Genomic DNA, 23,273 nt, shown 5'->3' with positions numbered 1-23,273 from the left:
GGACAGTGGCCTGGAGAGACCTGGGCCAAGCGACTTCCCACCCGGTGGGGGCGGAGGATAGGGGTTCTGGCATGGGGGAAGGGTGACCCTGGGGGCTATAGGGACCACCTGTCCTGAAAGGCACCATAACTCCATCCTAACAGCAGCCTGCTTGACGACACTTACACTCACTTTTGCGTCTAATTTGCCATAATGTTGAGATCAGCCCCAAGAGGAAGCTGTGGATAAGTTTGCTTTACAGATGGGGAAACTGAGGATTAGAGTGGTGAAGGAGCTATAACTGGGGACAAGGGACCAGCTGGGGGTGGCTGAGGAGTCTAAAGGAGTGCTCTGAAGATGCTCAGTGGCAGGAGACCATCTCTATTCTGTCCAAGGTCCTGACCCCAGCTTGAGGTGGGGGAAGTCAGGGAGGCTCCTGAGGCCCTGGGCAGGGGGCAGGGGAGCAGTCAGGCCCCCTGACTTGGCAGGAAGAGGAGGGCAAAGGGCTGCTTCACTGCAGGGGAGGGGCAAAGAGCCAGGCATTGCCAGACCCAGGGAGAGGGCAACTTGGGCAGGGTGGGGCTGGGCCTGGCTTGCTCAGGGCTCCAGGTGGGACTGGGGGCTTTGGGGTGAGGTTTTAGGCCACGGGGGTGCCAAGGGCCTTCTTACCTGGCTGGGTGGGGCCTCTCGATCAGAAGCCCCTTCGGTGGGGTGGTAGGGCGGGGGGAGGCTTGGTCCACAGCATTTGACGGGGGGGAGCAGAGGTCAAAGTGCTCCCTGGGGACCAGCAGAGAGAGCTGGAAGGTGAGACCTGGAGAGGGGAGGCAGGGAGAAAGAGATGGAGAGAAAGGGCTGGAGAAGCCGGGAGAGCCAAGGAGTCAGGAGGGGAGAGGGTCCCAGACCCAGCTGGGAGAAGGGGCAGGGGAGAGAATGAGGTGCCCCAGCTGGGAGGAGGCTGGAGTGCTTCCCTCCCACCAGTTGGGTTTTCTTTAATGCTAACAGCATGCTATTTACTTTCCATTTAAATTTGAGATGTTGCTATAAATTATCAACCAGCTCCTTGTTCCTGTGGAGTTTATAACTAACTACCTGGGTTACTTATTGTTCAGGTAACAAAAGGGATCTGAAAACGCCCCAGGGATAAAGTGGGGCCTTTAGCCTCAGGACAGGAGAGGGAGCCCCAAGAAGAGGACTGGCAGACCCCTGATGAGGGCCCTAGAGCTGGGGAGGTTGAGTCAGGAGTAGGTGATTCACAGGCAGGACTCCCAGTGGAAGCTGTTTCTCTGGAGAAGATGATGTCTGGGAAGAGGCAGGGGGTCTGGGGTCCCAGGCCTCCTTGGGGTGCCCCATGTTCAATCCCACAGGAGGAATGAGATCTTCCCTCAGATCTCCACTCTTAGTCCACCATGTGACCTTGGGCGAGTGTTGTCCTCTTCTGCCTCAGTTTCCCCTTGTAGGCAATGAATAAAATCCAAATTCCCTTCCCTAGTTCCATTCCCTCAGCCCTACTAACTTCCCTGACCTCTGTCTCCCTCACTCATTTTGTTACCATTATACCTGAGGGCCTTTGCACATGCTGTTCCTCCTGTTTGGGACCCTTTTTTCAGATCTTCTCTGCCCTTGGCCCATCCACAGTCATTCTCTTTTCCACCACTTTCATCTGTCCTTTCTTACTTAGTTATTTTATCTTATTTATCTGTTTGTTATCTATCTCCTGCCATGAAAATAGGGAGTCTTTTTTTTTTTTCTAGTAGGACTCAGGTTTGAACTCAGGGCTTCTAGTTTGCAAAGCAAGTGCTCTACCACTTGAGCCACACCTCCACTACATTTTGCTCTGGTTATTTTGGAGATGGAGTTTTGAGAACTATTTGTCCGGGCTGGCCTCCTGATCTCAGCCTCCCAAGTAGTTAGGATTACAGGCATGCGGCACTAGTGCTTAGTAAGGGGAGTCTTGGAGGGCAAGCTTGTGACCCTTTATGTAGTACTTCAGTCCTCAAGATCAATCCTCTCAACTGACACACAGCACAAGTGAACAAGTGACTAGAATTCCCTTAGCTAAGAGCACCTGGGATCCAGATCCCCTTCCTGGTGTCCTCGCAGGACCTCCCTTTCCCAAAACAGCTCAGACTTCAAATGTAAAGCTCTTTGGTCCTTCCCAGGGCACTGATTGCTAGGAGGTCAGTAGTCAGGGTTGGATGAAGGGTCTGACATGGCCAACGGCAGTCAGTCAACCCTAGTCCAATCCTAGCTCTGCCACTTTCCAGTTACATGAGTGCCTTCTGTTTTCTGAGCTTCAGTTTCTTCTGCAAAATGGAGATAAAAATAATGCTCATCCACAGGTTAAATAGCATGATACCAGCAGACTTTGCACAGGTAGGAAGTGCAGTGAATGGTAGCCCATCCTGCTGCCCCATTTTACAGATGAGCAAACTGAGGCTCAGAGAAGCACAGCAACCTGCCCAAGGTAACTGTTCCAATTTGAAAGGCCAGGACTTGAACCTGTGCCCTCCTGCCCCAGGGTCTGCACGGCACCCTTGAGGTTGCCCACCTGTCTTTGTAAATTTACTTTCCCCTTTTCCCTCCCCAGTCATCCTTGCTGTTCAGTGTGACCACTCACTTCCAAGAAGTGTTTTAGAGCTCATGAGGAACTTAGTAGTGCGCTGAACTCATTTTTAGCTCTCGACAATCCCTGAGGTATCAAATATTTTTAGCCCTGCTTCACAGGTAAGAAAATCGAGGCACATGGAGGTTAAGCTGTTCCCCAAGGCTGCTCAGGAAGTAGGCGTCGAGTTGGATTGGAACTCGGATCTAAGGCCCCCGCCTGAGAGTGGCCTTTAGGCTGGCTCTCCAGTGGCCTGGAGGGAGCAAAAGGCCCAGTGCCTTGGATGTCTGGTTGACGCTAGAATGGGGCGGAGGCAAGAGAAGCTGTGGGCAGGTCCTCACTTTTCCTGGGCTCTGCCATGGCATCAGGGGTCACGGGACCACAGCATCGATGGTGATGATGGTAACGACAGTGTCCACTTACTGAGTCTTTGCTGTGGGTCACGTCCTGCCCCAAACTCCCACATGTAATGGGAACTCATTTAATTTTCCCACTAGCAGTCGGTGCGAGGCGGGCAGTGTGGGGTCAGCATGAGGGTGCGTTTTTCCCTGTGGCAGGGTAAGTGCGGGTCACAGGAGAGAGAGGGAAAGGGAGAGAGGGAGAGAGGGACAGGGGCTGGTGCAGTAGCTTCGAGAAAAAAGCAGCACGTGTGACTTCTCCCAGAAAAGGGAGAGTCAGGCCCTCTTGGCTGTCTGTCTTTTAAAATCATTTTTGTTGTTGTGATTTGTTGTCCTACTCTGCTAGGAGTTGTTAAAAATTGAAAAGTTCCTACTAGCTTATTTTAACACTTTGGCTTGCCATTTTCCCCCGTTCAAATGCCTGCTGTGTATTGTGCTTGTGCAGGGTGGCTGGCTTTTGTTTTATTTGACTTTATGTGGGAGAAGGTAGAGGTAGAGAGAGAGGAAAGTATGGAATTACAGGGACTTCAGCACATAGTCAGTCTTCAGTTGGAATCTAAGAGGGACACCACAGAGAGAAAGGTGACCCATTCTCTCTGGAGACAGGAAGGGAGGGAGGAGAGGCAGAAGGGCGAGGGCTGCCCTTGGGAGAGGAGGGAGGCCATAGATAAACATGTTTGCCAGAAGCACAGACTGGACTTTGCACTGCCCTTCCCTACTCGTCCTGCCAGACACCCAGGAGAGAGCCCCGAGGAGCCCCTGAAAGCAGGGGGAGAGAGAAGCCACAGAGAGGTCCGGGGTGTGGGGGAGATGGGGGAGAGGAGGGTCCCAGCAATGTGAATCATTCTTGATCCCCAGCTATGTCGCCTTGGACAAGCAGCCTCACCCTTCTGAGCCTGAGTCTTCTCACCTGTGGTCTGGGCACCTGGAGTAACCCCTCCTTCTTAAAATTAAGTGAGGGTTAACTGGACAGCCCACAGCACAGTGCTGGCTCATGCAAATACTCAAGCAACTTTCATTCTCACAAATATGGTTGACCTTCTTTTCCCCATTGCCTATCTGAGAGCCCACTGATAAAAAGGAGGATGTCAGAAGGTCAAGGCTGACAACGGTCAGCCTAAGAAGGGCATTGCCAAGGGTGCCAGGCAAGGAAGGAGGAAGGAGAGAGCTAGGAGGGAAGGCAGTGGGGGTGGACTACAGAGTGCGAGGGAGTTATTTTAGTTTACAGTTCAGTTTTCAATATTGTATACTGTCGGCCCTCCCTATCTGCATTTTTTTTTTTTTTTGTGGGACTGGGATTTGAACTTGGCCTCACACTTGCTAGGCAGGTACTTTACCATTTGAGCCACTCCACCAGCCCTTTTTTGTGTTGGGTATTTTTGAGGTAGGGTCTCAAGGACTATTTGCCTGGGCTGGCTTTGAACTTCGATCCTCCTGATCTCTGCCTCCTGAGTAGCTGGGATTACAGGCATGAGCTGCTGGAGCCCAGCCAATCTGTATGTTTTGAATATGTGGGCTCCAAATCTGAGGGCTGAGTCCACTGTAGCTAGAAATATTCTAAAGCTAATTGTTTCTGTAAAACAACCACTGTCTAGCACTTACACTGTGTTGGTCATCAGAAGTCATCTGGAGAAGATTTAGAATGTATAGGGGATTGTGTAGGTTCCATGGAAATACTTGATTACTTGTGGATTTAAAATAATTTATTAGGGCATATTCATTGTACAGGGGGATTCATTGTGACAATTTCAAGTGGGCTTATATTGTACATTGGTTGCGATGCCCCCGCCATCTCTCTTCCTTGACCCCCTCCCACTTCAAGCAATTGCAAGAGGCTTCACTGTTCTATTTCAAATATATTTGTGGATTATTGTATCTACAAGACTCTTGGAACTGTCCTCCAGGGGTACCAAGGGATGGCTATGCATTGTAATGTATTATGTCTAGCATTGCACTATATTACATCCTGTAAAAAGTACAGAAGTGTCACAAAGAAACCCCATCCACGGTCCCCCAGTCCCCTCTGAGAACAACCCGTGTCTCCAGTTTTTGGGGCATCCTGTGGTATTTCTGTATACACAGGTGAAGTGTGTAGAAAGCCTCTTTCGCTTTCGCTTTACTTTCTTTTTTTTTTGGAGACAGGGTCTTCTTATGTAGCCCAGGCCAGCTCTGAACTCTCCACCTTCCTGCTTTAGCCTTGAGAGTGCTGGGATTACAGTTTGCCCTACCATGCCCGGCTTCCTCACTTCTAATTTTGTACAAACAGCGGCACAGAGACTCCACCAGACTCCATTTGGCCGCACACAGAGCTCCTGCAGTGGGCTTGTGTGATTGCACAGAAAGGACGCCTAGTGATTTAATCAGCATCATTTCACTAGATTCTTTGGTTGTTTCCCATCTTTTACCACGGCAAGCAATGCAGTAATCAGCCATCATCTACACGTGTTGCATGTGCTGATATAAAAAAGCTCAAATTCTAGAGGCAGGTTGCTGAGTTGAATAGGGGTGGGGGACAGAGGCTTTGGAATTACATAGACCTGCGTTCAAATCTCACTTCTGCCTTGTTTGGAGATTTTTAAAAAAAATCTTTTTAATTAATTAATTAATTAATTAATTTTTTGTTTATTTTTTCTTTTATTCATATGTGCATATAATGTTTGGGTCATTTCTCCCTCTTCTCCCCCTCCCCTCCCTTCCCCCCAAAACCCTTTTTATTACCATATATTCATTATACGGGAGGGGATTCGTAGTGACAATTCTGATCAGGCTTACATTGTACATTGGTTACGTTACCCCATTGTCTGTCCCCCCAGTCTCCTCCCCCACACTTAAAGCAATTGCAAGAGGATTCTTTGTTCTGTTTCATATGAGTATAGTAAGTTCATCAACCACATCCCCTCACCTTAATCTCTTCGTTCATCCTCCCCCTCCCACTAGCACCCCCTCCACACTGTACCTATTGTACAGTCCTGCCTTTCGTTATTAATATCTAAGTTGATGTTCATAGGGGTTTCTCTATGCGTCCCTCAACCCCTTCCATCACTCTCCCTGACCCCTTTACCTCCCACCCCCATTTTTCAGCAGCTTTCAGTGCACATCCCCACATCCTCTACCTTCTCAGATGTGATGTTTTGCAGTATTACTGACGCTCTATCATTCTCTTTGCCTTTCCTTCTTTCCCCATGTCCTATGGAGTCGTTCCACTGTTACAAACACGTTCTACATATGAATTTGTATGTGATCATGCTTGGTTTTGTGTATATGTTTATCTTTTGACTCTATCATCGACATATGAGAGAAAACATGTGCTCTTTGTCTTTTTGAGCCTGGGTGACTTCACTTAACGTGTTGTCCTCCAATTTCATCCATTTACCTTCAAACCACATGTCATTATTATTTATAGCTGAGTAGAACTCCATTGTGAATGTATACCACAATTTCTTTTATTTATTTATTTTTATTGTTGTGCTGTGTTGGGAGTACATTTTGGCAGTTACAGAGGTTCTTACAATTACCACAATTTCTTGATCCACTCGCCAGTTGTAGGGCACCTGGGTTGTTTCCATAGCTTGGCTATTGTGAATAGTTCTGCAATAAACATGGGTGTACAGGTGTCTCTACTGTATCCTGTCTTATGTTCCTTTGGGTAGATGCCCAGGAGCGTATCACTGGATCCCATGCAGTTCTATCTTTAGCTTTTTGAGGAATCTCCATACTGCTTTCCACAGTGGTTGTACTAATTTGCATTCCCACCAACAGTGTATAAGGGTTCCTGTTTTGATGCATCCTTGCCATGCTTTGTCGCTGTTATTGCCCTTGATCATGGCCATTCCAACTGGGGTGAGATGAAATCTAAGTGTTGTTTTGGTTTGCATCTCTTTTATAATTGAGTATAAAATTATGTATTTACTGGCCATTTGTACCTCTTGCTTCGGGAATTCCCTGTTTAATTTATGTGCCCATTTCTTCATTGGGGTGTTGATTCTTTGGGGGCTGAGTTTTTTGAGTTCCCTGTAGATTCTGGATACTAGACCCTTATTGGATGAGTAGCTGGCAAAGATTTCATCCCACTCTGTGGGCTGTCACCTGAGTCTGATGACTGTTTCCTTTGCTGGGCAGAAGCTCTTTAGTTTGATGCAGTGACATTTGTTCATTCTTTCTCTTACATGCTGAGCCTTTTGAGTTCTGTTTAGGAAGTCATTCCCTATACCTATCTGTTCCAGGGTATTTCCTACTGCTTTCTGGAGTTGTTTAAAAGTTTCAGGCCTTATGTTAAGGTCTTTGATTGACTTTGAGTTGATCTTGGTACAGGGTGAAAGGGATCTAGTTTCAGTCTTCTGCGTGTGGATATCCAGTTTTCCAGCAGCGTTTGTTGAAGAGGCTGTCTTTCTCCATTATGTGTTTTGGACTCCTCTGTTGAAATTCAGTTGGCTATAGATGTGTGGGCTTATGTCTGGATCTTCTATTCTGAGCCATTGGTCTTCCTGTCTGTTTTTGTGCCAGTACCATGCTGTTTTTATTGTTATGGCTCTGTAGTATAGTTTCAAGTCAGGTATTGTGATGTCAGTAGCACTGGACTTTTTGCTCTGAATTCCTTCAGCTATTCGAGGTCTTTTGTGTTTCCATATGTACTTCATGATTAGCTTTTCTCGTTCTGTGCAGAATGTCATTGCAATTTTGATAGGGATTGCATTGAACAGGTAGATTGCTTTTGGTAGTACAGTCATTTTCACAATGTTGATTCTACCAATCCATGAGCATGGGAGATCTTTCCATCTTCTGATATCTTCTTTGATTTCTCTCTTCAGTGGTTTATAGTTTTTATCAAAAAGGTCTTTCGTTTCCTTTGTTAAATTTATTCCACGGTACTTTGTTTTTGAGGCTATTGTAAACAGGATTGTTTCCCTGATTTCTTTCTCACTCTGTTTGTTGTTGGTGTATAGGAAGGCTACTGATTTCTTTTTTTTTTTTATTCATTTATTCACATGTACGTATATTCTTTGGGTCATTTCTCCCCCCTGCCCCCCCTTCCCCACCCTCTCCTGCCATTCCCTCTTGCTTCTAGGCAGAACCTGTTCTGCCCTTATCTCTAATTTTGTCGAAGAGAAGACATAAACATAATAAGAAAGACAAAGCATTTTTGCTAGTTGAGATAAAGATAGCAATACAGAGAGATTCCTAGCATTGCTTCCATGTACAAATGTGTTACAACCCAGGTTGATTCATCTCTAACCATCTCTAACTGATCTTTACACTGGTTCCTGATCCCCTTCTCATGTTGACCTCTGTCGCTTTAAGGTTTTTGTATTAGTTTCTCTGGGGGGGAGGGACATAAAATATGTTCATGTTTTGGGTTTTCTACCTATCTCCCATATGTGATTTCTGTATGTAAGTTTTGTAACCCTCTACATTGCCAAAAGAGTTTATAATTTCTAATAGTTTTTTGGTAGAGTTTTTAGGGTCTTTTAGTTATAGGATTGTGTCATCTGTAAATAGGGATGGTTTGACTTCTTCCTTCTCTTTTTGAATGTCTTTTATTTCTTGCTCTTGTCTTATTTCTCTGGCTAGGAATTTCAAAACAATATTGAATAGGAGTGGGGAAGGTGGGCATCCTTGTCTTGTTCCTGACTTTAGTGGGAATGGTTTTAGTTCTCCATTTATTATGATGTTGGCTATAGGTTTGTCATATATAGAATTTATTATGTTGAGGTACATTCTTCTATCTCTACTTTCTTCAGAGCGTTTATCATGAGTGGGTGTTGAATTTTGTCAAAGGCTTTTTCTGCATCTATTGAGAGGATCATGTGGTTTTTGTCCTTGCTTCTGTTTATGTGCTATATTACATTTATAGATTTACGTGTGTTGAACCATCCTTGCATCCTTGGAATGTTGTTGTTTTGAGCCAGGTTCTCACTATTGTAGCCCAGGCTGGCCTAGAACTCTTGATCTTCCTGTGTCAGTCTCCTGAGTGCTGGAATTATAGGTGTGTGTCACCATATCCAGCTTCATCACTGTTGTATTAAACTGTATTTATCTAATACATGCATGTTTGCAATGAGAGAAGAAGAGAGAGAGAGAGAGAGAGAGAGAGAGAGAGAGAGAGAGACTTCTTGAGGCAGAGCAAGAGAGGAAGAGGGAGTATTTATATGATGCAGGGAATCTGATCCCTTCCATTCCCCATAGGGAGATCCTTCCACAGGAAGGATGAGGATGTGAGTCACAGATGGCCTCAAGTCACTTGAGTCACTCCACTGGGAGAATCTCAGCCCACTGAGTGGGATTCTGGTGCTCAAACATGACAGTTTTGCTATACCAAGACCTCTGAACACCAGTCTGTAACCCCTTCACTTGGGACTCCATTGAAAAACCTGCCTCCTGTCACAATGGTGTAGGGAAACTGGCCAGGGCTTAGTTAAAAGTTTTCAGGCATTTTGACCCAGTGTGATTTTTGCCTGATAGGCTGACTTAGAACTGAATCCCTAAAAAAAGGGGGGAGGGCAGTATGGCTCAAGTGGTAGAGAGCCTGCCTAGCAAGTGCAAGGCCCTGAGTTCAAACCTTAGTACCACCAAAGCAAAACAAAGCAAAACTAAATCCCCTTAGGTGGAATGGACTCTGCCAGGCTGGCCCTGTGACTGTGGGCAAGAGATGGGAGTGACACAAACTCTCTGAGCCTTAGTGGCCCTTGTTGTAAATTGGGAGAATCCACATTTCTGTTTTTCTTTTTTGTCAGTAGGTCTCTCCCATCCATCCATCTATCCATCCATGCATCCATCCATCCTTCTGTGTGTCCATCTGTCCATCCATCCACCCACCTATCTCTCTATCCATCCGTCCATCCATCCATCCATCCATCCATCCATCCATCCATCCATCCATCTAATCATTCATCTATTCATTCACCCACCCCAGTGTCCATTCAGCTACTTAAGCATCTAAGTCATCCATCCATCCACCCACCCACCACTCACTTATCCATCCATCCATCCATCCATCCATCCATCCATCCATCCATCCATCCGTGTGTTCATCAGTGACATACTCTCTCAGGTGCATTTTGCGTGCTGAGAACCAGACAGTTTCTGCCCTCAAAGTGTTCACGATTTCTCAGTGGCTAAGACACATTTAACATCCCTAGGCAGGAGGAGGGGAGGAACTTTAAAGAAGGTACAAAAGTGAAAACCCTCCCTACCTGGCTTGCGCAGCTTCTAGCGGGTGTCCAAGTGTCTGTGTGTGCAGAAGGCCATGTCCTAGCATGGGTGACTGTACCTCTCCATTTCTCAGTCCAGGACTCCGTAACTGCTTTCACCCACAACATGCACCCCAGGCTGACCAGGATGGAAGCATCACCTTCAGAGCTGGCAGGGCCATTAAACAGCACCCCCAAACAGACCCTGTCCTGGCCCTCTTCCAGGGAGGACCCATGGCGCGTGGCAAAGATGGTGAAGTCCTATCTGCAGCAGCACAACATCCCTCAGCGGGAGGTGGTCGACACCACTGGCCTCAATCAGTCCCACTTGTCCCAGCACCTCAACAAGGGCACCCCCATGAAGACGCAGAAGCGAGCAGCGCTGTACACCTGGTACGTCCGCAAGCAGCGAGAGGTGGCGCAGCGTAAGTAACTACTCCAGCCCTGTCCTCCCCGCACCCGGGTCATGCAGATGGGCAGGTAGAGAGGAAGCCGGTGGGAACTCCACCAACATTTCTTACCTGCTCTGCACAAGGCAGTTTGGGGGAGGGGAGTGGGCATGCAAAGATGGGTATCCTGGGGAAGTGGCAGAGAAGATGGTTATGACCACCTTTATTACAATGATAATGAAAATGGCACTGCTGTTGGAGTGGCTCAAGTGCCACTGCCTGGCAAGCATGAGGTCCTGAGTTCAAATCCCCTACCACTGAAAGATACTAAAGCAGCAGTAATAGCTAGTACTTACTGAGCACCTGCTCTGTGCCAGCCCAGGACAGAGTAAAGTGGTGAGTGGAGTTGCCTATTCTACCTCAGAGAGGCAGAGGTATGAGGAAGGTTCACACTGAGAGCATAGCCTGTAGACTAGGTTTGAAAGTGTGAATCAAAATTGAAAATTTTTTTCTTTTTTTGTGGTACTGGAATTTGAACCCAGGGCCTAGTGCTTGCTAGGCAGGTACTTTTACCATTTGAGCCACATCCCCAGACCTTTTTGTTTAGTTATTTTTTTCATGTAGGATCTCCAGATATTTGTTCTGGGGCTGGCCTCTGTCTGGAGATCCACTTAGCTATACTTTCTGTGTAGCTGGGATTACAGACATGAGTCACAGAGCCCTGGCCTCAAAGGACCTGATTTTTTTGTTGTTTTGTTTTGTGGGACTGGGGTTTGAACCCAGGGCTTCATGTTTGCAAAGCAGGCGCTCTACCACTTGAACCACAAGTCCAGCCCATTTTATTCTGGTTATTTTGGAAATGGGGTCTTATAAATTATTTTCCCAGGCTGGCCTCAAACTGTGATCCTTCTAATCTCAGTCTCGAAAGTAGCTGGATTACAGGTATGAGCCACCAGCACTGAGCTGACTTGATGAGAAATTCTTAATTTTTTTTGGTGGTACTGGGATTTGAACTCAGGGACTCACGCTTGCTAGGCAGGTGCTCTGTCATTTGAACCACTTCACCAGCCCTTTTTTGTGTTTGGTATTTTTGAGACAGGGTCTCATGAACTATTTCCCAGGGCTGGATTTGAACTGCCATCCTGCTGATTTGTACCTTCTGGGTGGCCAGTATTACAGGTGTGAGTCACTGGTGCCTGGCTAAGAAATTCTTTTTTTTTATTTGTATTATGTGGATTCCTTTATTTTTTTTTTCATTTTTCTTTTATTATTCATATGTGCATACAAGGCTTGGTTCATTTCTCTGGCTAAGAAATTCTTAATTTTTAAATTTATGGTTCATGCTTTTTGTGTTCTGTTTAAGAAATGTTTATTTAACCCAAGGTCACAAATGTATTTTCCTGTATTTTATTCTAAATTTTATTTTACTTTTTACCTTTAGCCACAATACAGCTGGAATTGATTTTTGTCTATGGTGTGAGATAGAAAGCCAGGATTTTTTCTACAGTTTGCCTCAGCCTTTATTCTTCCTCTCAGCCTATAGATGAGGATTCCAGTGCCTGGAGGTTTTATTTTTTTTCTATGTAACTGACCACCCAGCACTATTTATTGAAAGAAGATCCATGAACCAGTCATGGTGGCCAGGGGTGTGTGGTATGTTTTCTGTTTTTGGGGGGTGATACTGGGGTTTGAACTCAGTGCCTCCTGATTGCTAGGCAAGCACTTAACCACTGAGCTATATCCCCAGTCCCCATATGTCCTAATTATGAGAGGCAATGTGGTACAGTGGGTAAGTGCAAGGTCCTGGCTCTGCCACCTATAAGCTGAGTGAACGTTAGCAAGCTGTCTAGTCTTCTTGTGACTCTGTTTCCCGCATCTGTCTAATGGGGGATGAAATAGCATCTGTCTTCTAGCACTGTCCTGAAAATGAAAGTTATTGGTATATGGAAAGAAAATTAGCTGCTATGATTGTATGTGGTTTTACTGCCAAATGTTCTTTGAGTTTCTCCCTCATCCCTCCTCCACCAAACCCACAATGGCACAAGGTTACTGCTTTGTATGTTTGATAATAAAAAAAACCCCCTAAACTCCTAATTTTAAAACACATTTAGGTTTATAGAATATTAGGATGATAGCACTGAGAATTCTCACAGACCTCCCGCTTGGTTTCCCTGTTAACGTCAGCGTGGTACACTTGTCATAATTAGTGTATACCAATATTGACACTCTGATATAAAGTAAACACCATACTGTATTCAGACTCCCTCTGCTTTTCTCTAATGTACTTTTTCTGCTCCAGGATCCCAGTCAGGGTGGACCCATTATAAATAGTTGTTCTGGACTGGAGGTGTGGTTAGAGTATCTGCTTAGCAAGCATGAGTTCAAACCCCAGTACTGCCAAGAAGAAAAAGAAAGAAAAAAGAAAAAAAGTTGTCCTGTCTGCTTAGATTCCTTGGTTGTGAGAGTTTCTTAGGGTTTCCTGGCCCTAATGGTTCAGGGTTTGAACTCAGGACCTCATGCTAGCTAGGCGGGCACTCTCACTGCTTGAGCCACTTTACCAGCTCATAAAGGAGATTTTTTTTGGGGGGGTAATTTTTTAAAAGCTGAAATGTTTTAGGTTTTGGGGTCACATCAAAGTGTCTTGTACCCTAGGTCTTGGTCCTGGCCCCTGCCAGCCTGGGTCATACTGTGGGTGTGGGAAGAAGATAAGATGGCTGCCTTAGGTGCAGTGCTGTGGTGAACATTGGAGACTTTGGCTGGAGATAAAGCTTGGCTTTTAGATCTTTCCCATTCCTTCAGTGGCCTGCTCAGGAATAATCTGACTGACTAGTTTCCAGTAAAGTGGAACCAGCTGATGAAAGCTAGCTGGGAATCTCTTTATTGCTGGCAAGCACAACTTCCAAGTGGAGAGCTGACGATATCTCTGTCTGTACTCAGGTAATAGGGCTCAAGTTCTAGTGTGTGACCCTGGAGATAATCTGTAACTTCCTAAACGTCACTTTCCTTACCTGTAAAGAGGGATGGTAAATGTGCCAAATCTGAATCAACGTTAACACTTACCTGGAGCTTGAATTGAGAAGGATTGAAAGAGACGGTACCATGGCTCAGTAGAAAAGTGTGCAGGGGTTGATTAGTGATGCCTGCCTTGGATATAGGTTAAGAAAATGCTGCTACGTGTGCTGTGTGTTTGTCATCACTCGATTAGATGTTTTCTAGGTTCTAGCTGCAAGCTCTGCTGGCTTAGCACCCTGGGAATGAGAGAATCAGGGTCACGGTCAAGTGACCTGATGTGGGAAGGTGAGCATGGCCAGTGCCCTGCTGATGACTCTCTGTTCTACAGAGTTCACCCATGCGGGGCAGGGTGGGCTGATGGAAGAGCCCACAGGTGATGAGCTGCCAACGAAGAAGGGGCGGAGGAACCGTTTCAAATGGGGCCCAGCATCCCAACAGATCCTGTTCCAGGCCTACGAGAGGCAGAAGAACCCCAGCAAGGAGGAGCGAGAGACCTTGGTGGAGGAATGCAATAGGTAGAATGGCTGGTGGGTGGGAGTGCCTGTTTGGTCAGGGCTGAGGCAAGGTTGGGGAAGAGGAGGGTGACTCTCTGTCTCAAGGGGTGCTCTTCAGTCCTTGAGAGCTCCTGTTGTCAGTTTAGCCTGGCCCAGAGAGTTGAGGGGACTCAGGCTCCTGCTCACTGTCCTGAACTGAACCCTTTTCCTAACATCCTAACCCACTCACCCACCCATGCTACCCTTTGGATGGCTGCTCATCTCACTGCATACCTGCCACAGTCATGGCTATTTTACTCATACATGATGAGGTCAGAGATCTAAGTCACTTTTCCAAGGTCACAGAGCACCCAGATCTGCCAGCCGAGCACTCAGATAGAGCTCTACTTCTCAGAACCCATCTCCCTTCTCCAGGTGAGGGCTCCTTGGAGCCTGGCCTGGAGGCTCACAGGTGGCCATCCTTGCAGGGCAGAGTGCATCCAGAGAGGAGTGTCACCATCGCAGGCACAGGGACTGGGCTCCAACCTTGTCACAGAGGTGCGTGTCTACAACTGGTTTGCTAACCGGCGCAAGGAAGAAGCCTTTCGTCACAAACTGGCCATGGACACATACAGTGGGCCCCCATCAGGGCCAGGCCCGGGACCTACGCTGCCTGCTCACAGCTCCCCTGGCCTGCCCCCAGCAGCCCTCTCCCCCAGTAAGGTCCACGGTGAGTGCTGCGGCGTAGGGCGATGGGGACAGGAGGTAGAGGGGACAGCAGGTAGGTAGGAGGGTTTAAGTAAGTAGGAGGTCCCAGTGGAAGTATTTATTCTAATGTCTTAGCACTTCAGTTTGGTTTCATTCCACTGTAGTCCTTACCTTCCCATTCCATCTGCTCCACTCCATGCTCCCATGCAACTCCATTCTATTCCACTCCACTCCACTCCATTCCTTTCCACTCCACTCCATTCTATTCCACTCCACTCCACTCCATTCTATTCTATTCCATTCCATTTCCTCCATTCCTCTGCAATCCAGTCCAGTCCACTCCACTCCACTCCATTCCACTCCACTCCACTCCACTCCATTCCACTTCACTCCACTCCATTCTATTCCACTCCACTCCACTCCATTCCATTCCATTCTATTTCATTCCATTCCCTCCATTCCTCTCCACTCCACTCAAATCCACTCATTCCACTCTATACCACTCCATGACTCCACTCTATCCTTTCCACTGTACACCCACTCCAACTATTCCACTCCATTTACTCAACTCCATTCCACCCACTCCATTCTACACCACTCCATTCACTCTGTCCACTCTGTTGCACTCCATCTACTTTACTTCATTCCACTGACTCCACTCCATACCATCCCTCTATGCTTTATCCACACTTTCTTCCACCCTTTCTACTCCATTCCTCTCCAGTCTACTCCATTCACTTGACTTTACTCTTTACTTCATCCACTCCACTCAACCCACCTCACACTAGTCCTTCCCATCTCATCCATTCATTCCACACCTTCTAATCCATGTCATTCATTACACTCCTTATCACCCTACTTCATCCATTCTAGTCCACATAACCTGACTCAGGTTATCTCAGTGCAGAGCATTCATTGCAGAGCTATCAGTTTCAATCATTTCAGTACAACTCAACTCAATTCAATTGTGTTCAAGTCATTATCATACCATTTAGTTCCCCTAAGTTTGTCACAGTTTAATCCAACCAATTTCCACTCAGTGCATTTTTTAACTTTGCATAATTCAATGAAATTCAGTTAATTTTGTATAGTTTTCCCTTGGTATCTGTGGGGGGATTGGTTCCCCCCTTGCAGATACTAAAATCCAAAAGTGCTCAAGTTCCTTATATAAAATGGCATGGTATTTGCACTTAACCTGCATATATTCTCTCATGTACTTTAAATCATCTCTGAATTACTTATAATACCCAATATAATACTGTATTATTTAGGGAATAACGAGAAGATGTGTTCCGTACAGACAGTTTTTTTTCAATTATTTTCCACCTGCAGTGAGTTGAATCTGAGGATGTGGATTACATCCCTCTGTATCACAGAGGGATGACTGTAAAGCTCAATTCGATTTACTCCAATTCCAATTGATTTAATTCAGCTCAACTCAATTAGGCTCAATCTAGCTCAATTTATTTCAGGTTCAATTCAGCTAGACCTAGTTTGATTCAACCAATTCCAATTCATTCTATTCGACTCTGTTCACTTCAGTTTAATTCCATGAATCACTGGAACTGATTCAGCTCAGTTCCAGTGTCTTTTATTGAGTATCTACTGCATGTCAGGGCCTGCACTAGGCAGTGGGGGCCATGAAGCTAATACAGTGCATCCCTTGCTTTCAAGAAGCTGCTTGCAGCCCACACAGGGCATGGCCAGAGGTGGCTGCTCAGCAAAGTTCCCTGGCTGTGTCAGGGAAGAGGGGGGGTGGCAGTGGTAACTGGCCTGAGCAAACCAGGCCAGGAGTGATGAGGTCTACAGGGCCAGATGAGGACAGGGAGGTGGGTACTAAGGATAGACACTGTCCCCTACTTCAGGTGTGCGCTATGGACAGCCTGCAGCCAGCGAAGCAGCAGAGGTGCCCTCAAGCAGTGGTGGTCCCTTAGTGACAGTGTCTGCACCCTTGCACCAAGTGTCCCCCACAGGTCTGGAGCCCAGCAACAGCCTGCTGAGCACTGAAGCCAAGCTGGTGAGTGTCCCCTCCCTGTGGGGAAAACCCTTCCAACCCCATTTTCTGTGACTGGGGGATCCGACTAGAGTGATCCCCAGGGACACAGTGTGGGGTCCACTTTGACTTACCTTGGCTTCCCCTTACAGGTCTCAGCAGCTGGGGGTCCTCTGCCTCCTGTCAGCACCCTAACAGCCCTTCACAGTTTGGAGCAGACATCCCCAGGCCTCAACCAGCAGCCTCAGAACCTCATTATGGCCTCACTGCCTGGGGTCATGACCATTGGACCTGGGGAGCCTGCCTCCCTGGGCCCCACATTTACCAACACAGGCGCCTCCACTCTGGTCATTGGTATGGCAGTGGGAGTGGGTGGGTCACCTGGGAGGCTCATGGGGGACCTATAGAACCTAGGAATTGGAAAGAGCCATGAGGATTCATTCATTCATCTACATGATGTCTATTTTCTTTTTTTGGAAAATACTGGGGATTGAACTCAGGGTCTCATGCTTGCTAGGCAAGCACTTTACCACTTGAGCCACACCCCAGTCCTTTTGCTTTTTCAGTTTTTCAGATAGGGTCTCACACTTTTGCCCCAGCTGACCTCAGCCTCAATCTTCCCATCTTCATTTCCCAAGAAGCTGGATTACAGGTGTCCGTTACCTGTTTTCTCAGTGCTATTTTTTCCTATATCTGATGTGTGAGGGAACTGTTTGGACCAAAATCTCAAAGAACTAGATGGTGAGGCAGGCACTAAGCATAATGCATAAATTACACAGGACTTGAGGAGGTGAGAGGTCTTTGGGAAAATAGACCAGGGTAAATGGTGGTTGATTTTTTTTTGAAAGTCATTATTTGCAGGAATGATTATGCAAATGTATAATCTTGGTTAATATTGAAGACAGATAGGGAGCTGCTGGGAGAGGACAGCAGAGACTTAAGTCCAGAACCTTTGCACTGCTGTGGAACCCCAGGGAATTCAGTTTTACAACCTTTGAACTAGTCACTGCCTGCTTTTCCCATCAGCTAAAGGCTCGGAGAAGGGGAGTGACATGCCAGGGTCACTTAAGTTAGTGGCAGATCTTCCTGCTGGGCTTTTCTCTTTTCTTCTCCTCTCCTCTCCCTTCCTTTCCCCTCTCTTCCCCTCCTATCCTCTTCTTTCTCTGTTTCTTTCCTTTCTCTCCTTTCTTCCTTTCATCCTTCCCTCTTTCCTTCCTTCTCCCTTCCTCCCTCCCTCTTTCCTTCCTTCCTTTTTTTGAGATAGAATCTTACGTAGCTTAGGCTGGTCTCGAACGCTCAATCCTCTGGAGAGTGTTGGGATTACAGGCATGAACCACTGTGCCTGGTTCAGGGCAGGCACTCCTCTTCCAACTCAGGGGCTCTGGGAAGGAGGCGATTGTACTTCCAGGGGCTCGGTGCTTGGTCTGGGGGGCAGTGGGAAGGTGGAGGCTCTGCTGACTCTGGCCCCTCCTTTCTCTCCTGCGCAAGGCCTGGCCTCCACTCAGGCACAAAGCGTGCCTGTTATCAACAGCATGGGCAGTAGCCTGACCACGCTGCAGCCGGTCCAGTTCTCCCAGCCACTGCACCCCTCCTATCAGCAGCCTCTCATGCCACCTGTGCAGAGCCACGTGGCCCAGAGTCCCTTCATGGCCACTATGGCCCAGCTGCAGAGCCCTCATGGTAAGCGCTCCTCACTCAGGGCCAGGGGAAGTGGGCTGGAGGCTGGATGTGGGTTTTGGTCTTCGTGCTTCTGTGACAGCGGGTGTCTGAGGGTCACAGATTGTTTCCATGTGTGAATACGCATAGCTGTGTGCACATGCCTGGGCTCCCAGGGTGTACACGTATGTCCACCGGTTGTGTTCCTGGCTGTTTGTGTTCACGTGTGGGTTCCTCTAGAACCCTCAAGGCCACGTGCACGTCAGAGTCCACTATTTTTCAGATTTTCAAAAGATAGCTTGGGGGCTGTACCATGTACTACCTGCCCATCCCCCAGGACTTGGCAGCATCGTCTCCACAGCACTGCTGTTCGTGCAGAAGGCAGGGACTTCATGAAGCAGGTTAAACACTTGCAGAGCGACAGCCAAGGCTAAGACAGCTTTTAGTTTCAGACCTTTTTGGAACTGAGGATTGGGATAAGGGGCTGTGGACCTGTATGTCTCTGGGGTGCACATGGTCACAGTATGTTTTTGTGTGTATATGGGTGTTATGCTTTTATGAGTCCCTGCAAAAACACATGGTCAGTGTGTGTTTTGCGAGTTTCTGTGTGCCTCTGGGGGTGGGCGCTGTGGGTGAAACGTTGGGTTACATGTTGGAGAGGAGCTATTGCTGCCTTCTGCCCTGCTCACCCCACCAGAGGCCACCTGTCTTTCCTCCTGAGGCCTGTGCTTAGTGGAACAGCATCTGTGCTTAGTACAATAGTGCTTGCACTGAGAACAGCAGCACCCATGCTTAGTATATTGCTAGAGCTTAGTACAATAGCACCTGAGCTTAATACAGCAGAGCCTGCACTTAGTGTAATAGCCCCTGTGCTTAGTACAGCCTTGCCTGTGCTGTCTGTGGTTTTTAGTGACAAAAGGAGCTACAGTTGGTTCAAGGGTTCCTCCTGGGAATTAGCCTATCAGCTCCCTGGAGTGTGGGAGAGGCTCCCTCACTACCTGGCCTCAATCACTGTCCTGCCGGGCTTTTCAGATGGCCCCATGCCCACTTTCCCCAGAGCCCGCACTCTTGAGGCTTCTAAGAGGAATCAGGTCTGTCCAGGGTGCCATGACCGTGTCCTCCTCTCTCTTCCTCCCTCCCTCCTGGCCAGCCCTCTACAGCCACAAGCCCGAGGTGGCCCAGTACACACATACAGGCCTGCTCCCACAGACCATGCTTATCACTGACACCACCAACCTGAGTGCGCTCGCCAGCCTCACGCCCACCAAACAGGTAAGGCCCTGGCTCTCCTGTAGCCCCACCCGGAGGCCCCCATTCCACAGCCCAGGAACTCAGGAGGCTGCTTTGGTCCCCCAGGTCTTCACATCAGACACGGAGGCCTCCAGTGAATCGGGGTTGCACACGCCAGCATCTCCAGCCACCACTATCCACATACCCAGTCAGGACCCTGCTAGCATCCAGCACCTGCAGCCTGCCCACCGGCTCAGCGCCAGCCCCACAGGTGAGTGGCCCTCGTCCTGCTCCTTTGTGGATGTTCTCTGGTAGGGTGTGGGGAGGAATGCCGTGGATGAAGGGCAGATGGGGGAGACACTGCCTGTCTCCCAACATGGCTTGTGTACTGTGAAATGTGGCCAAGCGGCTGAGCTGCAGAATGGGGCCAGATTTATAGGAACAGATCATTGGATAGAAAGATTAAGCAGCAGCATGGCGGAGTAATGAGAAGTTATCTGGGCCAGAAGTGACTCACTAGTAGAGATGCCATTTGGCGCGGTTCAGGGCTGAATACTCTTTGAATGGCCAGCTTTTACTAATCAGGGGCTTGCATATAGAAGTCTGGCTTCCTGGCCTCTTGGGAAATTGGAGGACTCATGTTCCCACGCCACCAGAGCACTTCACCCACTCGTGTCCAGGCCCTGAAGACTCCTGGACGTCCCCAGTTTGCAACCTATCATGTCATGGCCAAGAGCAGGCATCTTGGAATCAGGGTGCTAGGCTTTGAAGTATGAGGTGGCCACTGTTAACTGTCTGCCTCCAGGCATGTCACTTCCCTCCGCAAGCCTCAGACTTCCCCGTCTCGCCTGCTGGCACAAGTGACAGTTATGCAGGGCACGCCATCTTTCAGCCCCATGCTTTACCCTGTGAGTTGGGAAAGTGGACACTCAGGGTGAGGGACCTGTCTCCTCTCTTACAATTATGGGGTGGCAAAGCCAGGACTTGAACCCAGGCCTAACCCCAAAGCCCATTCTCTTAACCACTTCCATCAGTTAAGGTCCTCCCAACATAGAACCAGTGGGGACATATCCGTGTCCCCTTACAGGGAGGTTTAGCTAAACAGGGGTGATCACAGGGGCTGGCAAGCCTGCCATCTGTAGGGCAGGCCAGATATCCAGGCAGGAGGCAATTCTGCATTCTTGAGGCAGAATTCCTTAATCTCTCGGTAACTTCATTTTTTTTGCTCTTAAGGCTTGCGACTGATTAGATGAGGCCCGCCCATAAAAATCAAGGGTAAATTCCTTTCTTAAAGTCAATTCACTGTGTTAGCCACATCTACAAAACACCATCCAGCAACACCTAGATTAGTGTTTGATTCAGCCCAGCCCAGAATAGCTGACACACAAAACAATCTCACCAGGGCCTCTAGATGTTTATAGTGTCCTCACCAAAACATCCTAAGGCAGCCACCTCTGCTGGCCCTGAGAGCAGAGGCCTGACTTTGGGGTTCCTGTGATCGTTTGGGATTCAGGAGGTGATGGGCAGGTAGGGTGAGGTCAGAGATGTAGCCAGTAGCCAGCCGCCTCATTTCCCTCTGCAGTGTCCTCCAGCAGCCTGGTGTTGTACCAGAGCTCTGATGCCACCAACGGACACAGCCACCTGCTGCCATCCAACCATGGTGTCATCGAGACCTTCATCTCTACGCAGATGGCCTCTTCCTCCCAGTAACCATGGTGACCACCTCCCAGGGGCCAGGCCCTACAGCCTGCACTGCCTGCCTGGGGGGTGATGAGGGCTGCAGCCACACGGTCTGGAGGACCTCGAAGCCTGCCATGCTTCTGCTGCTGTCTTTCCTGGAAAACTCTGTCTTGGTCCCTTTGTCAGCACTAGAAAGGGACAGTTCCACGGGGGTCCTGGCCTGAAGGAGGGCTGTGTCAGCTGAACAAGAGTGGACCACGGAGAGCCAGGAGCAGTCTGTTCCTGGTAGGATTCTAAAAGGCCCATCCCTACTGCTCAGGATAAAACACTTATTATTTAGAACAGAAGGGGCAGGCTTTGGCTTTGGAACTCCCAGCCTGGACCTGCAGAGCCTTGGGGCCTCAAAGGATTTCCAGCAGTCACACTTCTCACAACACTAGCCTGGGTAGCTGTGACTTGCTGAGCTGAGAGGCCCTAGGTCAACACAGTTGCCTTCTGTCACCTATGTACCCACCAGGCCACTCAGCTCCTTCTAGCTGGTGAGCCACATATCCACTTGTGCATACTCCTGTCACCTGGGCATTTCCTGAGTGGCTGCTCTGTGCCAAGGCCAGGTGTTTAGACTCCCAGGCTGTGGGGGAGACTAACAGTAAGGCAGCAAAGTTCTCCCGTCTCCCTTGTCCTGAGCCACCCCTTCCTGGCCCCAGGATCACGTTTTCCTGGTCACTCATTTCCTTGACCATCATGCCTTCTGGTGCTTGCCTCTTCTAGAAAGGCCACTGCAGGGCTAAGAAATGGTCCTTGCTCCTGAAGGTGACTGGTGACTAATGCCAAGCCCTGGTCCCAGGGCAACAGCTCCTCCAGCCTCAGGACCTGCACGCTTCCTTTGTATGTGTATCTGTAAGTCGCTGAGCTCAAAAGGCTGCAAAGCCTGAGCAGCTGGCAGAGCTGAGGTGGGAGAGCAGTGGTGAGACTGGCAGAGGGGCGCCTCGTGAATGACCTGGAATGATGGTCAGAGCAGAGTCTCCTGGCTAAGGGATTGGGCTCAGGCAGTTGGCAGCCACCTGCCACTTTGAGAAGTCCGAGATCCTGATCACCACTGGGAGGGACAAAGCAGCTGTGTGAACCCAGGACACGCATGATCTCATCTCCTTTGGCCTGCTGCAAACAACTTGGACCTTAGCAGGCCCATCCACCAAGGCTTGAGGAAGGATCCTGGGGAGAACCAGCGCCCCCTGCAGCTTGCACCCAGCTTATGGGCGAGCTTCTACATTTATTTAACTTTTAGTAAAGTCTGTGAGAGATGTAAGCAAATGTTCTGCTTGTCCAGGAGTGATTCAGATGGGGGTTGGGCAGGCAGCGGGAGGCTGAGGTGGGCAAGGGGCCTGAGGGGCTGAGACAGGCTCCAGCGACACCTGCCCACACCCACCAGTTTCTCTTGCTCTGGTGAAACTGAGGTGAGGTGATGGCACCAGAATTTTACATTAACCGTGAGCTTTTATCCCTTGCTGCATGAAACCTAGCCCTAATGTTGTAACACTTCCTGGCTTGAAGCTAGAGTGAAGGAACGTATCTTGGGGAGTCTGGGCAAGAGGACCCTACATAAAGTGATAGTTATTTAAAATGTCTGAAGATTCAGCATCGATGATGCCTGCCTGTAATCAGTACTAGGGACGCTGAGGCAGGAGAATTTCAAGTTCAAGGCCAGCCTGAGCTACACAGTGAGAACTTGTCTCTGGTGTGTGGTGTACATTTGTACTCAGAAGGTGGAGGTAGGACTGCAGTCTGAAGCCAATCTGGAAAAAGCACAGGACTATCTGAAAAACAAACTAAAAACAAAAGGACTGGGAGCGTGGCTCAAGTACTCATGTGAGGCTCTGAGTTCAATCCCTAGCACCACCAAACACCAAACCAAAACAAAAAAGGAGATTCAGCACTGACAGGAAGGTAGCACCTAAGTCACTCT

The 23,273-nt window shown here is 48.4% G+C and overlaps 1 protein-coding gene across 2 annotated transcripts in view; it reads left to right on the top strand.

Annotated features, from left to right (window-relative positions):
- The window catches only part of Hnf1a (HNF1 homeobox A), a 24,694-nt gene extending 1,421 nt beyond the window's left edge, over nt 1-23,273 (top strand). The window contains exons 2-10 of one of the 2 annotated variants that reach the window (XM_020179047.2): nt 10,392-10,591; nt 13,896-14,082; nt 14,529-14,770; nt 16,614-16,765; nt 16,894-17,095; nt 18,230-18,421; nt 19,548-19,669; nt 19,754-19,898; nt 21,210-23,273. In XM_020179047.2, coding sequence (XP_020034636.2) covers nt 10,392-10,591; nt 13,896-14,082; nt 14,529-14,770; nt 16,614-16,765; nt 16,894-17,095; nt 18,230-18,421; nt 19,548-19,669; nt 19,754-19,898; nt 21,210-21,337 — 1,570 coding nt within the window. In that variant the 3' untranslated portion in view covers nt 21,338-23,273. Of the gene's footprint in view, nt 1-10,391; nt 10,592-13,895; nt 14,083-14,528; nt 14,771-16,613; nt 16,766-16,893; nt 17,096-18,229; nt 18,422-19,547; nt 19,899-21,209 lie in introns of both variants that reach the window. The other variant, XM_074060990.1, reaches the window with a different exon arrangement.

The sequence above is a fragment of the Castor canadensis genome, chromosome 18 (assembly GCF_047511655.1).
Source record: "Castor canadensis chromosome 18, mCasCan1.hap1v2, whole genome shotgun sequence".
NCBI lineage: Eukaryota > Metazoa > Chordata > Mammalia > Rodentia > Castoridae > Castor > Castor canadensis.
The sequence above is the reverse complement of the archived record's forward strand: the minus strand, read 5'-3'. Positions and strand labels throughout refer to the sequence as shown.